This window comes from Emydura macquarii, unplaced genomic scaffold (assembly GCF_026122565.2).
Source record: "Emydura macquarii macquarii isolate MOO-44397 ecotype Brisbane River unplaced genomic scaffold, CSIRO-AGI_Emac_v2 contig_1253, whole genome shotgun sequence".
Lineage (NCBI taxonomy): Eukaryota > Metazoa > Chordata > Testudines > Chelidae > Emydura > Emydura macquarii.
In genome coordinates this window covers 63,182,501-63,199,248 of record NW_027131390.1, presented here as the reverse complement: position 1 = coordinate 63,199,248, position 16,748 = coordinate 63,182,501, and the positions used below count along the sequence as shown (strand labels likewise).

Sequence of the window (16,748 nt, the reverse complement as noted above, 5' to 3'; positions counted from 1 at the left end):
AATTCTGTGGGAGTTATACCAATGACTTCAATGGGACTGCAATTTCACGCATAGTATTTAGGAACTTGTCCCAGCGATAGCTTCACAGAGTCTGAAATGTATTGTATTATTTTGGGAGTGTATTGTGTTATATCCAAAATATGACATTCGGTAGTTGGATCTGCACCACAGTGCTGCTCAGAGTGGCCACGGACCTGCAGTAAGAGTCTTTAGGGACATGTAATATTTCATTTACTATAGATCTTACAACAATACTGATAACACGCTTATTTTACTTTTACATCTGCTCTCTCAGGTAATACTGGTTAATCAGTGAATGCAAAGACATACCAGTTTTTTAAAAAACACAATGTTAGAGAGTGGACTGACTTCAATACCCTGCACAGCAAAATATAGGGGTTTCATAGTTTTATGTCTGAGCCTGCAGAAACCCCTATAAGTGCTCCCTACCACATGTTGGGAGTGGTTTGTTCAGGAGGAAGTCTTTTCTGTGTGGTCTCTCTGTTCTGACATCATGGAAAATGGCCACATCAGATTATGATAGCACCATATTAACACTCTACCCTGAGGATATGATGAGGAAACAGCATAAATAACACTTGTGGAGTTTCCAGTCCCTTGTAATGGGGAAAATCACATGAGAAGATTTGAATCTAAATTTTGAAATTGTAACCCATTTTTAACAATGTGCACATGGAAATGCCACATTTAAAACCAAGAAAGCTGCTTGTAAATGCAAGGCCTTTGCAATAACTTACTCCAGCTGAATTCCAGAGCATGATACATGCAACAAACGAACATAAATGTGTTGATTTGTTTGACAGGACAACAGCTTTGAGCAGTTCATTATTAACTATTGTAATGAGAAGCTGCAACAGATCTTCATTGAACTTACCCTCAAAGAAGAGCAGGAGGAATACATAAGAGAGGTAATGTTCAAATTCATTTGTTTGTATGCTCACTTACGTGCTTGTCAATACACACCTTTTCTGGCCACAGTACCCAGAGCTCTCTTTCTGAGCTCTGTTTATTGCCACAGGCTGTCGTAGTTCCCAAGATAACTGAACCACTAATCCCCACTTAGGTCTTGAGCCTCTGTTGTCTTTCTCCGGGTGGAGTCCCATGACACACTCCCTCCTTCTCGTCTGAGGAGTTAAGCTGTGGTTCACTGTGATCACCTTAGCAGGTCTGACTATCGTTCAGCACCTGCAGTCCTTTTCTCTCAGAGGAAACGACAGGGTTATACAATGACCCACCAGGCTTTGTAAAACAAGGTATTATTTATTCATAGCAAAAGTATTACTGAAAAAATATATCTTAAAAAACAATATGCAGCATATATATGCAGGTCCGGCTTACCAAGTGTCATCCATCTTCCATATGCAGATCTTGGTGCAGATTCAGAGAACTGCGGGTGCTCTCTCAAGGCCTGTCCCTCTGGTCACAGTCTCATGATAGTTCTGTAAAAATGTCTCTGTTTGTCTGTTTCTTTCTGACACATGACCTCCTCAACCCCCAAGGACAGGATGGTCACACAGTTTTCAGTCCTTTTGCTGGCCTCTTGAACTAGTCTATGCAGTTTTCCCAGGGGGTAGTTTCTCTGAACTTATTACCTTGCCTAGGGATTTGTATTAATTACTCCCTAGTGATTTTAGCTCCTGCAGGAAACCCTTTAGCTCCCCTCTGGAGCAAGAATACAAAAGAAAAGTTTTTTATTTCACAGTATGATCTTGTCAGGTGTAAAATGGACTGAACTTTCAAATAGATGCATTACTAGCGACACAGGAGTGAGAGTTCTAAGGTCAGTAAGGTAGATGAAATGGATCAAGTGTGGTGGAAGTAATTGCATATAGATTTCTCTGAGGGTATGTCTACACAACAACAACAAAAACCCAACCCACAGCAGTGAATCTCGGAGCCTGTCAAACTGACTCGACCTTGCACTGCAAGGCTAAAAATAGCGTATTTAGGGTTGAGTTGGAGCCTGGGCTCTGACACCCTTCCCCGTTGCGAGGTTTCAGAGTTCAGCCTCCAACCTGAGCCCAAACATCTACACTGTTATTTTTAGCCTCACAATACGAGCTTTGCGATCCTGAGTCAGTTGACTTGGGCTCTGAGACTTGCTGCCATGGGTCTTTGTTCTCTGTAGACATACCCTTAGTTTTTTGTAGTGAGACCCTAACATGAGCCATACTTGCTATTTTAAGAATAAATTGTGACTCTGTGTTTTGGAGCCTACTATGGCTTGGTGGGGTACAGTGGTTGGGCCTAACATTACAAAGTTTTTATTGATTCTAGCAATATTCTCTACTATATGGGTAGACAGTAGGATTCAAAACTGTAGAAACGTGTGTGCTCTCTGTATTCAGACTGAATGGCACCATTGTGTTGTGTAAACATTTTTTAAAATTGGGTAGACTTTCTTCCTGCCTTACAATTGTGAAGGTAATATGGAGCTTTGGCAAACTTTTTTTTTGCATTGATTGGTCAAGCACTTGAAAAAATAATTACTATAATTAACTTCCTGAATTAAATTTCAACTCTCTGAAGAAACTAAAATGTTAGATGTTACTGTAGAATACAAATTAAGTGTGGAATTGAAATGATTGCATTTTTACTTTACAAATTTGGCTATATCTCTGAGAGTCTGAAGCTGTCATGATATTTTTGTTGTTGTCGTCATTCATTGTCATCTGGTGTAGGGATATTCCATACTTGGAAGTTCTATTGTTGATTTTAATGTTTTAATTTTTTCAAATATCTGAATAACAGACATATTCAGTGGGTTTTTCAAATGATTTCATCTAAATTTAGCTCTTTTTTTCTCCTGAATGAAAATTAAGAACAGAAAAATCTTGCTCTTAGATTCTTGTGCTGAAATTATGACTTATTTCCTTATAAACATCGTAAGTGTACATAAAGCATTATTTACCCAAGGCCTTGCAGTATAAAATTTTTGGCTCTTTTCCAATGAAGTGCATGGGAAATTGACATAGATTGAAGAAGGGAATGGAAAGCAAATCTGGCAGCCATTCAAGGGCATTCATTTTGGCCAAATAATGTTAGTGGTAGATAGCTTTTCTTTTTTTAAAAAAAAGAAATGTTAGGATCCAAAAATCTACATATATAGAGTTGATTTTTAAAAGAATATTTTAATAAATAGGAATGCAATAAAACATGCTAATAGAGAGGACTCCTGCAATTACTTCTTTCGGTTTATGTATTATGTTTTTTTTTATAGGATATTGAATGGACTCACATTGAATACTTCAACAATGCCATAATTTGTGATCTAATAGAAAATGTAAGTTGCAAATGCTATTTGAAAAGATTTTGTCTTTGTTAATTATTCTTCTAAAATTTGAAAATTAAGATGTATAACGTAGAAATGATATCTTATCTGCACTGAATTTAATTTGTAATGAGAGCTTTTTAGCATACTGATTTCAGAAACAGGTGACCCTCTAAACCACGTTTCACTTATTCACCACATTTCACATTAAACCACATTTCACTTATTTTATTCTACTAAACATCTGATGTATTTCGAAAGTCTGGAATGGACATCAGTAGAGTGTTCATATGTCATTGCATATTCTCTTATAGATGTATGCCACTTATTAGTGAGATAACAAGAATTCATTATCAGTTGCTTCCATGTAATGAATATTTTAATGCAATGCTCTTTTCATTAGAAGATATCACAAACAACTGTCAGCTGTGCTGTACATAACATTTCTTTTGAATGGTAGCTAGGTAACTCAGTTATTGAGTCATTGTATGCTTCTGATACAGCAAGTACTTTTATTTAATCACAGTAGTTCCTATTGACTTAACACATATTCTGTTTCACGTCATGCTGGTTCTGTAACAACAATGAAAACTGAAATATTGTTTAACCAATAATACAAAACGCATGCTAGCTTTGCCCATAAACTGATTACCTTACCTCCTTTTGAGTAGAAGGCTATGGATGAGCCTCTTATATGAACTAAATAGAAGAAATAATGCAGTTTAGGTTGAAAATTAAAAGCACAAATCAGAAGACTCAGATCTCAAGACTGCGCATTAAGAAACACAGAAACCAAATTTGTGTTTGGGACAAGGGTTGAGGCAAATGAGAACTGGCTAGATTTTGAAGACAGGCCCATTTTCTAGGTAGCACACTTCAAATATTGATTAAGATACAGTGAACAGTTAGTGCATCATCTTCAGAAGTTCATCAGTATTAATGTGGAGACTGTGGAATAAAGTCACTATACTGGGAATAGGGACCCCGGCTGGCGTTCCATCCCTATGTCTGTTGCTGACCTGTTGTGTGACTTCAAATTCATTTGATCTCTCTGTGCTCTATGTGTAAAATTGGGAGATACCTTTCTTTGAAGTGCTTTGAGCACTATGTAGCTTCTTGTTTGTATTATCAATTAATTTAAAAATCAAATTTAGGGCTGTTTACAGTTGGCTTTTACATGTCCAGCTCCACCAGAGACAATGGAGTTTTACTGCGCAAGCTGGCGGTGAATTTAGATCTAAGAGCTGAATTAGTTCTGAATGAAGAATGAGATCTTAAATTTTGAACTTGTGAAAATAGGTCATCTGGGGGGGGGGAAACGTCCATATGCGAAAACTAATTTTTTTCTTTAAGAATCATTTTTTCCTCTCCCTATGCTCAGGTGTCTAAAATAGTTAAGTTTTCTTCACACTTTCAAAATAAAATTCATGTTTGAGTTGAGATCGAGTTGGGGAACTGTGTGTCCATAAAGCAGAATTTTGAGAAAGTTACAAATGGCTTTTAAAAAAAAAAAAGGGGGTTGAGTATGGAATGCTTCTTTGACCTTAATGAAAATGTAGCTGCTATGTGAAGGTTGGAAATTGGGCTAATTTCAAAGTTCTGATTTGTTAAATTTATGGGTCTGAACATTAAAATGCACTAATATGGCTGATCTTTACTTCTGACTTCTGCATTTCTGTGTATATTTTGATTAAGTAAAGTTCAATTCTAGTTACTGTTTGTATAAGATAGCACAGTTTTATTTATCACCATAAAAAGGCAAAAACAATGCATTAAGGAAAGAAGGAAATTTGTTTTTAAACTACAGAATCAAACTGGAATTCTGGCTATGCTAGATGAAGAATGTCTGAGGCCAGGCACTGTTACTGACGACACCTTTTTAGAGAAACTGAACCAAATCTGTGCCACTCATCAGCACTTTGAGAGTAGGATGAGCAAATGTTCACGTTTCCTGAATGATACATCCCTGCCTCACAGTTGCTTCAGAATTCAGCATTATGCTGGCAAGGTATTGTGCTGAAAGAATATCCCCATGGTTTGATCTGTGTTGTTTGCATGTGAGACCAACCTGCATATGCTCCAGCTTTGGGAAGTGAAACAACGTGTTTTTTTTTTTTAAATACTAAATGAGGATACAATGAAGGGATAATATGGAAGCTTGGAGTTGCCTCACTCAAAGGAAGAATATAAAGTAAAATTACTTTCATATTCCTTCCTCTTCATAAACCAGTGACAAGTTAATTATTTGACAGTGTATTTTAATTTTTGAGGATTCATCCTGCACCCATCATTGTGGTCAATGGCAAAACTCCTTTTGACTTTATCACTGAAAGTGTATATGTTGTGAAACCAAAAATGTCCTGTTTAGAGAGGTAAGGATTAACACACATATGAAGGTGAAATATTGTATTGAAAATTTGTTTGCTATCACTGAAATGGCTAATACACTGAGAAAGTGGAGTTCTCATAAATTTTAGGATAGCTGAGTTTGTTTTGAAATCTTGTGTGTTTAGACAGATGGAAGATAAAGCTCTACAAAGGGCTTAGAAATGTATTTTGCTTTTTACTAAGATAAACAGCATGAATAAATACAGGCCACATAGTTTGAAGTTCTTGAGATTTTCTTTGCATGTAACTGTCTTTTTAAAAATAAGAGATCATGATCATTAAGTTACTTAAGACAGTCAGTGAGAGACTAGACCACTGATCTGAACCTGGAAAATCGTTCATTTCAGAGCATGCGTAAAGGTTTGGACAGGTTTAAAATAAAAAAATCATCCATCATTGTTTAGAGCACTTTATTGATCCTTTTAAACATTATTTTAATGTAGTCCATGGCAGTAAAGTTGCTGGGAGCAGAGTTTCCCTTGACTGGCATATTAGACAGCCTAATGACTTTTATATTTTGTATCTGATGGTTATATTTTGTATTTGATTGTAATCTGCACTGAATTACTATTTAAAGCATTTTATTTGTTTTTTGATTGTCAATATTAAAATAAACTGATTGAAGATAATTCTCAACACTCAGAAGGGAGTAGGGAATATTATCTGTCTGTACTAGCAGCCAACGAGTCTTCATTTGTTTTGACAGTTATTAACTGTCAGTCAGTACCTACTGTTTTGGCGCTGTTTTTCCATGCCCGGTTGAAGACAGTTTAATGTGGTCACTGGATAACCAAAATTGGTGACGTTTCTACCTCAAAATGTAATTATTTAAGTTATTGTGTATGTTTTTCAGTATTTTCCATAACAATTAAAGTCAGAAATGCATTTTGTAAAAGATAATGGAATGTTTCCAGTAAAATATGGCTACATCATTAATGTTCAGTTTTATTAAATGTAGTACAGACATAAAAAAATCAATGAAATAATGAATCTGAAGGCATCTGTATTATCAAACAGATTATTTGCCAAGATATTAAAGATTTTTTTGAAAAAAAAAAAGACAACCCCAAAAACTATAGTATTCTCCTATGGAGAGCTGGGAAAAGCTCTGCTGGAGGCTTTCTGTGTCTGTGGTTGCAGCTCTGATCTTCCTGTCCATGCATGTCATCAGGCTGTTTTCCCTGTAAAGATTATCTTTAAAATGTCAGTCCCCTGCAGATTATACAGCTAACCAGTACATATCAACTGAGATTTGGGAATTTTCTCAGGTAATTTTAAATATTACCTTGTAACTTCCTGTTTTACTTTATATATACTTCCTGTTTACACTTATAAGTGGTTGGTTGGTTGTTTATTTTGGCATAGTGATTTAAAACTGTAGGAAGAAATCACTGCATTTTTCCAAAGGGAGAAACAATTAATTTGGCTGGAGAAAGGAAGTTTTGTTGAGTGTTAGTTGGGTAAGGAGTTTCTTCAAGTTCCTTGTCCATTACTGAAGAGTATTACCTTCTGTTAAATACTTTGACTAGGGCTGGCTGAAAATTTACTATCACTTTTTTTTTTTGACAAAACAGGAATTGTCATGAAAAATCAATTTGTTCAAAACATTTTAGACTTGAAAAAATAAAAAATCTTTTAAAAAATGCATTGTTTTATGAAAATTTAAAAAATGTTAAGAAAAATGTCAATGAAAATATTTGGGGGTTGGGTATTTTTTTTTTTAATTTCAATGAGGGACATTGTGTGCGGAGTGCAGGGACTTACAGACCAGCTGTAATTCTGACCTATATTGTATCCCTAAATATCAGTCAATGACATTCTTATATGTTGCTTAGGTTATGTACCAGGTAGAAGGATTTGTTGACAAGAATAATGATCTACTCTACCGTGACCTCTCCCAGGCCATGTGGAAGGCCAACCACTCCCTCATTAAAGCATTATTTCCAGAAGGTAACCCTGCCAAGATTAACCTAAAGAGACCCCCAACAGCAGGTTCACAATTCAAGGCTTCTGTAGCTACTCTGATGAAGAACTTGCAGACAAAAAATCCAAACTATATTAGGTAAGTTATTCGGTGATAAAGCTTTTAAAAATAATGGATATGTTTATCTTGAACTAAATTTGATCATGAAAAAACAGAGAATGGATGGCCCCAGGGAGTAGTAAGAGATCATGAAACCTTCCTTTTGTAACTCATTGGTGTAAATTCAGTCCAGGTGAGCAGTGACTGAAAATTGTTACTCTCTCCTGCTTTTTCAGTTGTCAGTATGAAATGAATTGATGGTTTTCATGCAGTTCCCCAAACCCTCCACCAGACCTGGCATTAACAGGACGAATTCATAGGATGAATTGGCCAGGAAATGCAACTGCTCCCTTACTGTTGTAGAGTCAAGGATGAAGCACATTGGTAGGGGCAGTGTGAGGAAGCGTGCATTGGTGCTGCCCATACCACATAATTGTTTTTGGATAAATAGGACTTCATTCCAGCATCTTCCACAAGCAGGCCGTTAAACAAAATAGTGTAAAAGGGGGGGAAAAAATAGAGAAACTGAATACAATTATTGTCCTGATCTAGCAAAGTGCATAAGCACAGATACTTAAGTTTAAGAACTTGAATAGTGCTATTAAATTTAGTGGGGCTATTTACGTGCTTAAAGGTAGTTAGATGCTTAAGTGTTTTGCTGGATCAGAGCCTATTTGCATATCTCCCTGGCTTGTAGTTATATATGCATTGAATTTGGTACTTCAGCAATTAATGTGTACATAGGTAATATTTTAGAATGGCAAGTTGTTTTGTTTCATTGTAGGTTTTTAGGAAATGAAATTTGAAAATGGGGTACTGTTCATATCTGATACTTACCTAAATTAAACATTAACTTAATATCTGATCGTGCATAACTTGTAAAATCTAAACTATAATGTAATAGTTTTACATGTACAATACAATAAACAAGTATTCCTACAAAATGCAGAATATTGTTTCAATTTCCAGATGCATCAAACCCAATGACAAAAAGGCTGCACATATCTTCAGTGATGCTTTAGTGTGTCACCAGGTGCGGTACCTAGGTCTCCTAGAGAATGTCCGGGTTAGAAGGGCAGGCTATGCATTCAGACAACCTTATGAGCTTTGTCTAGAAAGGTACAAAATGCTTTGTAAGCAGACCTGGCCTCATTGGAGAGGACCTGCTAGGTAAGAAAAACATTGGTATTGTTATTCCTTTATAGCTCAATGAATAAAAGAATTGCTTTCCATGTATTTTGAATGTTTAAAAATAAATCAGGAATTCTAAAATAAGACTAAACATTGGCATAATGTGACTTGATTCTTTCTCGCTAGTTCTCTTTCAATCTCTCATTCCTATGCCAGATTTTGTGCTCCACATTGCTGGAAAACCTACATTTTCCAACTCAAAATCTAAAAGCCGCAGGCATTTACAAAGGATAGGCACTAAAATAATTTCCTATCTCTTAATGAAACAGAGTTCTTTATTCTAGCAAAGGCAAATAGGCCTAAAAATTTTACTGATTGTCAAGAGAGAGCCTCTCTGAACTAGAATAAAGATGATTAGATAGTCTGTAAAGTCGTGAGCTGGACAAAACTTTACTTTAAAATAAAACAAACAAAAATGTTCTTACTATAACACGTTTTTTTGTTTGTTTTTTTTACTACAATGCAAACAGTCTTCCTCTATTCCTTTTAAATGATTTTGAGGTAATGATTGCCATACAGACTCTTGAAGTAATTAAATAAATAGCTATGACAAATTGATTGTTTAAATTAAATCTATTACTTTAAATTGTACTGAGCCATCATGAAAACAGATCTAGCTCTTCTCCCAGATTGAAAAATGCTTCTTCCTCTCTTAATTCTTTTACCCGTGCTTCTATATTACATAGAATTGAATTTGGTGTAAATTAATACAGTTGTTTTCAGTGTGGATTAACCACTTTAGTAGCATCATAGGATTTTAAAATCATCAAGATAATATTAAAAATGCAATATTTATAGCTCCCCCAAAAAGAGTTTAGATTCTTTTTTAGTCATTGTTGCATAAAGTGCTGTGTTGCAGTTTTGGCTTGCTTCTAGAGTATAAAATATTTGTTACATTTCTTTTAAATTAATCCATTCAAATTTCTCCAAGTGGCTAATATGTCTGTAGAGGAAACCGTTTACAGGTGCAGGTGTAATATTTGACTGAAACACTTCAATTACTGCTATCTAAACTCCTGTATTATATTTCACCTCATTTTCTTTTAAATGTAAAACTATTATTGCTGTCAAAACTAGGCCATTGCTGGCACTGCTTAATGGTAATTGTTTCCTTCGTACACAAATTGCTCCCTACCCTTCCAATATGATTCTTGTGTCTATAGCTAAATAAAAATGAATAAACAAGTTACATTTTCATTTCTCATATCAAACACCATACACAAGGATTTAAAACATCCTTTAACATGCTGCCTATTAACATGTTTGTTTGTGTTTTTGTATAAACTCTAAGTAGTCTTTGTTTAGTGTGAAGAGTTTTAAATATTGCTCAAAAAGCTCATTTTGTTTTCTCAGGTCTGGTGTAGAGGTACTGTTTAATGAATTGGAAATCCCTGAGGAGGAATATTCCTTTGGAAGATCAAAGATATTCATCCGCAACCCGAGAACAGTATGTGAACAAATCTTTTCCTCCAGAGACTCAGACCGTGCTTTCGGGGGGCATGGGCCATCGGAGACCTGGCACTAAATAAATAAAATTGAGTCAGGTTGCTGAGGAGTGCCCTTTAAATTCTGTCTTACCAAAACTGCTGCTGCTTGATTATGGAAGAGCACCCACTTTTTTCAGACTACTTTAACCACTAAACAAAGAGCAGCTTGCATGAAGATTGACCCTCAGTAATGCTGAAGAATTTGCTGGATGACTAGTGCAGGGTTCTGCAAACACAATGTTCTGATACTATGGTGATAAACAGTGTATAGAAATTGAAGTGATTACTTTCAGGCTTATAAGAAGGCATTAAAAATAAATCTAAGTGAGGTTGGGAGGGAATTAAAAGCCTATGAAGATAATTGTCAGTAGCAGTCTAATATCTAACGTAGTCTTCATCCACTGAAAACCTCAGGATGTATGGCATACATTAATCAATACCACATTTATGTGGCCATGTACAGTAGTCATGATCTATGAGTCAGCCAAAGATTTCTCAAGAGGCCAAGAATGGGATTCAAGGAATTGATATCTTTTTGTTGTAATAGTCGTACTGTTTTTTGTTTTGTTTTTTTTAAACTCAGCTCTTCAAATTAGAAGACCTGAGAAAGCAACGTCTGGAGGACTTAGCCACACTTATTCAGAAGATTTACAGAGGCTGGAAATGTCATACACGTTTCCTTTTAATGAAAAGGAGCCAGATTGTGATTGCTTCCTGGTACAGGAGATATGCAGTAAGATGCAACTTTTATTAAACAGAGGTTTCTTATTAGTATATAATAATGATTCTTTTTCTTCTTTATCAGCTTGGAGAAGTAATGAAAGTATTCACACAAGTAAACTAAATTAAATAGGCTCACATTGAAGTACTTCAATCTGCGTGAAAAGGATTGTCAAGGTATCCTGGTTGGTTCAACCATTTGGAGATAGAATTTCCCAACTCTGCTGGTGGGATCTCTCTCTAGTTCGACAAAATCAAGCACTGAGTGAACTTTGTAGCATATACCAGCATGCAACCAATGCATACCAGAATTCAGTAATGTGTATGTTTACTGTATGTGAAATTCTGTCACTTTAAGATGTTTTTTGTCTTTTGCCTTATCTGAAGCCTTTAAATTTGAGGTACAAGAATGCTTGGGAGGGTTCCAATGTCTTATCTTATTAGGTACAGCTCATAAAGACCCATGTTTAAATGGCTCTTTCTAATATAGTTCTAAGTCAGTTTCATATTTTGTTGTAGACAGGATCTTCCACTAAACTTAAGTGATGTATAATTTTCAATCTTTTTTCCAGTTACTAGGAGACGTTTTTCATTTGTAAACGAATACACATTATCAAGACTTATAAAAGCCCAAGAGAAGGTGTGATGAAATAGTATATCATACTGAAATAGAGCTCCCCTTAAACTAAATGTTATGATATTGTCAAATTAGTGTATCTCTGTATGTGGCCTTGAAAGCCTTTAATATTCAGTTCGATTGAACATGGAGGTCAGTCAAAGATTAACTTGTCCTGGAAAATTAGAAAATGTGTGGCTATTTAATCTCAGAATAACTCATTTAATGTCTTGTTAACACTGTAAAAATGTATTTCCAATACAGCTTGTCCAGTTTAATAATTCACTACCTTTTCTTCAGACAACGTTAGTATTGGATTGCATTACAGCTATGTATCTACATTACTGAGTATACCAGTATAGCTTTACTGGTTTAAAAATAGAGTTGTCAAATATGTATTTGCTGGCCTGTTGATACAAGGAAATGAGAACAAATGAAAAACCAACACATGACCTGACTAAACCTGTTCTAACATTATTTCCTAACTTGTAGAGCTACATTGGTTTACTGGAAACATATAGTAATAATTTTGTTAGGATGCAGTCATTTGACTTCTTGAAGTGCCCGAAAAATAACCTGGAGGCAAATCCTGCTCCTCTTTTTGAATATAGAGAGCACTATTGCATCAGAACTAATGTGAATGGAGGTACAAAGAGGACCAGGGTTTGGGAGTCTGTGTGAGGAGTGTGTGCTTTTAGAGTATGGCTAGAAGATCAGCTGCTTCACTGACCCGAACCCTCCCATCACAAAGTGGTGTGTTTGGGGGGGTTGAAGCTACAGTAGTGGCCCAGAAATGGCTCCTTAGCTATGTGGCATGTGAGGGAGGATGTTTAACACCTGCACACAAACACCCCCCTCTCAGCGGAGCTGACTAGCACAGTTTACTCAGACTGGGTGCTGAGCTGAGGACTTGCACTGTAGAATTTTCAACCTGTTGTTAATATGGTATTCGACTAACTAGCTTACTAGAAAAATAAGGATATTTTATTGATCTTAAGAGGAAAATGTCCAACTGTTACAGAAATTGTCATGGAGGTGTACATCAGACTGACTTGGGAGGATAGCATTCCAGTCCGGTTACAGCAGCCTATCTTTTAAAAACTATTAACAGTACTGGTACTATGAAGGGGCAGTGGGTGTGATTAAAGAACAACAGAAGTCTTATGACTGTCAGTGGCAAACACTGCTGACAAACTGGAGCAAAGCATTTGTGACAGTCTGAATTATTTTGTTGGTTGGAAAGACAACAAAACAGTGGCTGTTAGTATTTAATTCACATAACTTTCCTCTGTTGGCCAAGAGGTTAGTCTTTCTTTGTGTAGTAAGTGGTCTTGTCTATGTCCTATGCTGTCTGTGTGTTTGTTTCCTCTTGAGTTAAATGTCGAATCCATACCCTCATTTGTGTGTTCAGAAATTAACCCACTCTTCTCCGTTACTTTTTGATTAATTGCTATATGAATATAATTGTTAGATGTTATGATGTAAAACAGTTTTAAAATCATGGCTTTCTCTTCTGAATCAAATGTATTTAATTTTAATACAGCAACAAAAGAAGTATCAGAAGATAAAGAGTTCGTCCATTGTAGTACAGTCTTACATCAGAGGATGGAAGGTGAGTTTGACATCACTAAGCAGCAACTGCCTTTGGTTCTGCTTGCCTGGGCTAATAAAATCTGAGGATGTTGCCCTCAGTTGTGGAGAAATGAGTAGTAAGTAGCAGATTCACTCTTTGCTTTACAGACTTTCAAATCGTAGACAAAACTGAATACAGTTTTATAAAATGTATGGGTCAGCCAGGTCCTGGGTCAGATTGTGCTGGAGTCAGTCTTCTGTGCCTGCTGGGGATGTGGGCTCTTGGTGCAATATACTTGGCCCCTGGTGCGAGTGTATGTCTCTCATTACCCCTCCCTTTCTTTACTTCCCAACTTCTTGTGGCATTGCCTCTTCTCAAGGAATCCTGTCCAGTGCTCTTGAAAGAAGAGTTGTGACCATGACATAGGCTTCAAGGAGCAAGGTTGTAAAAACAGACAGAAATGAGATTTTCTTAGTGTTCAGAGAGGGACTGGAGGATATCTAAAACCTTACACCTAAAACTAGTTTAAAAAAAGATGTGAGCTTAATGTACCTTTTTTTATCATCTTGTGGGGAAATAATCTTGGCATCACAGTACTGTTACATCCTTCACAAAGTAAACTCTTCATATGCTACAAGGGTAGTCCCAACAATTGTAGAATAGGTGCCAACTTTAGCTGTTGCATGTCCCAAAATAATTGAAAATGTGGAATTATTATTTGTGAAAACTCAGATTAATAAAGATTTGGCAACCCGGATATAACTTTGGTTCTTTATATTTACTTAGCTAATACTTACCATGTCTGTCTGAAAGATTTTGTTTAACTTTGCTCAGTGCTGTTGAAAATGATACCTTCTGTATGTTGATATTGAATGCTTTAGATCAGTGGTTATCAACCCTTTTGGGTCCAGGACCCATTTGCAAATGTTTATGGCCTGTCGTGACCCAGTAAATAGCCTGGGGGTGGAGGCCCCAGGATGGTTTTGGTTTGGTCCTGCCTGTTGTTCACCCCACAGTGGCAGCTCCTGTGCTGTGGGGCTGGCTGGGCTTGGCTCTCAGCTCTGAGCATTTCAACCTCCAGCGTTACTGCACCACTCAGGTTTGGCCCTGTCCCCCTGACTGAACCAAATGTGTTTTGAATGGTGTTGTGACCTGGCTCCTGGGGTTGCACTGCCACTCACTCAGATTTGGCCTACCCGGACTCCTATCATCCTGATGGCTGGGCCAAACCTGAGTGGAGCTGGAACTCCAGAGGTTGCCGTGCCTGGAGCCAGGAAGCCGTGAGCCCAGTCAGCCCTGTGGGACAGGATACCAAAGCGGCCATGTGACCCTTTGAAGTATTCTGTATTTATAAAGAAGAAATTATGAAGAACTGAAAGATTTTCCTCAAATGAAGAATTTTGAAAACCTGATGTAAAAACAAAGGGGGGGGGGAGTGTCAAGTTCATTCAGAGAAGAGGGCTATGTTAGTTTTGGTGTACGGGTCAGGAAATAAATGTAGGGCTTCATACTCCCCTCAGTCCACAGTGGATCTCTCGCTCATATCAGTGGGAGGGTTTGCAGAGATCAAGGAGAGAATATAGCTTTTATGTTACAACTGTACTTTATTATTTATTCAGTACCTTTATTGTCATATTCAGTATTACTCATTGAGGAAAACCTGCTTCCCCTTAGCCCACTGCTATTTCTGCCTTTGGTTCTCTTCTGTTCACATCTTTGTTTTTCTGGTTCTGTACCTCTTTTCTGTCTTTGTGTGTGTCCTCTATTCTTCTTGCAGCAACTCCCAATCTCCTTTCCTGTTCCAGTCACTTAAAATGATCAACAGTGGAGTAGTTAAAATGACACTGAAGTGTCATTATCTGGCTTTAGAACTGACACTTGATTTTAATTGACTTATGGGAGCTCACACCTGTTTGTGTCACTGTTTGAGACTGTCCACAGGCTCAGGTAGATATGACATCGATTTATACTCAGTTCACATTCAGAAGGTTATCTCTGCACCCACGAGGGCTTAAAACTTGCTTTTTTGAAAGCTGACGTGAATGCTATTACATAATAGACCGTGCAATCCCTGTGCGGGGACCAGAGTGGGAAAAGGAGTTTAGAATTTTTTTGTCCTGGATTATCATATAATGCCTCCTAGAGTCCTCCCAAGCTACTGATAGAGTTGTCTGTTGGATGAACAGCATTCTTGCCTAGAGTAAGTATCTCTTCATGGCAGATAGCTCAAGTTCCCTACACTTGATTTAGTCCTCAGGTTAGCCTAGCTAAACTCAGAGTGACCACACTGCAAAATAACTCTTGAGTAGTACACGATTTGATGAGCCGTACAGAGTGACTGGCGCCATTCCTTTGCTAGTTTGAGCAGCAGCAGCATTTGGGCTTCAATCTTCCTTCCCCCCCAATGAGACAGGGAGGTTGAGTTTAAAGGACCACTTAAATAGAGTCAGAGATTCTGGCATGTGAATGGGAGCTGGGTTAAGGGCAACATTTGACTTACAGCTTGAGCTGACACTGGAATGAAGACAAGCCCGAAGTGCCAGCAGCCTCTGAGGACAGACCTAAATAATCACATTTGTGATTATTATTTGTGTTCTGTTAGTGTCTAGAGATTTTAACTGGGCACAGACACGTAGGAAGAGACTGCAGATTGAGATTTTCAGAAGCGTCATAATGATTCAGGAGTACAGATTGCATTGAAAGACAATGGAAGTGATGTTCCTAAAGCATTTAGGCACTTCTGCAAATCCCACCCACAATATAAATTGATGAGATATATGAAGGGTGGAAGCAAAATGTTATCCTTATTGTACAGAAGGAAATTGAGGCACAGAGAAATCAGCGACCTGCCCCAAGGCACTTTAGAAGTCTGTGGCACTGCCAGAGGTTGAACCAAGAGTCCCAGTCCAATGCTGTAACCACAGAACTCCTCTCAGATCTGCATGTTGTTCTGCTTGTGCATCTACAATATTAGGGGCCGTGTCGGGTTTTTGTTTTATTTTGTGTTTTTCTTCCCCCTCAGATTTGAACTAGAAAGGCACTGTAGATTGTAAATTGTTTTGAAATTAAGGTAGTGTTAGATGTAAGAGTGTTCTTTTTTTTTTCTTTTGATTGATCACAGGCTCGAAAACTTCTTCGAGAACTTAAGCATCAGAAGCGCTGTAAGGAAGCTGCCACAACCATTGCAGCTTATTGGCATGGTACCCAGGTAAGAAAATGCCAGCAAACATTCGGTGTTTCAAAGCCACTGTGTGGAGCAAAGGCCCTCCAGAAAAGACAGAGAAATGTTTTGAATGGCTTAAACTACATAACTTGAATTTCTCTTTGCTGCACACATTTTAACTACTGCAATCTGGAAAGCCAGGACATGCTTTTATATTTACTGTTTTGTGACTGATTTTCTTTCTTTCTCTCTCTCTCCATTGGGAACCTGCAATAACCTTTCTACCCTAAACTTT

The 16,748-nt window shown here is 37.2% G+C and overlaps 1 protein-coding gene across 4 annotated transcripts in view; it reads left to right on the top strand.

The window, feature by feature from the left end:
- Positions 1 to 16,748, top strand: part of MYO1B (myosin IB) — a 169,017-nt gene that overhangs the window by 130,677 nt on the left and 21,592 nt on the right. For all 4 annotated transcript variants that reach the window (XM_067549001.1, XM_067548999.1, XM_067549000.1 and 1 more), the window contains exons 14-22: positions 825 to 929; positions 3,242 to 3,304; positions 5,100 to 5,300; positions 7,516 to 7,742; positions 8,673 to 8,873; positions 10,248 to 10,341; positions 10,965 to 11,114; positions 13,261 to 13,329; positions 16,412 to 16,498. In XM_067549001.1, coding sequence (XP_067405102.1) covers positions 825 to 929; positions 3,242 to 3,304; positions 5,100 to 5,300; positions 7,516 to 7,742; positions 8,673 to 8,873; positions 10,248 to 10,341; positions 10,965 to 11,114; positions 13,261 to 13,329; positions 16,412 to 16,498 — 1,197 coding nt within the window. The remainder of the gene's footprint in view (positions 1 to 824; positions 930 to 3,241; positions 3,305 to 5,099; positions 5,301 to 7,515; positions 7,743 to 8,672; positions 8,874 to 10,247; positions 10,342 to 10,964; positions 11,115 to 13,260; positions 13,330 to 16,411; positions 16,499 to 16,748) is intronic.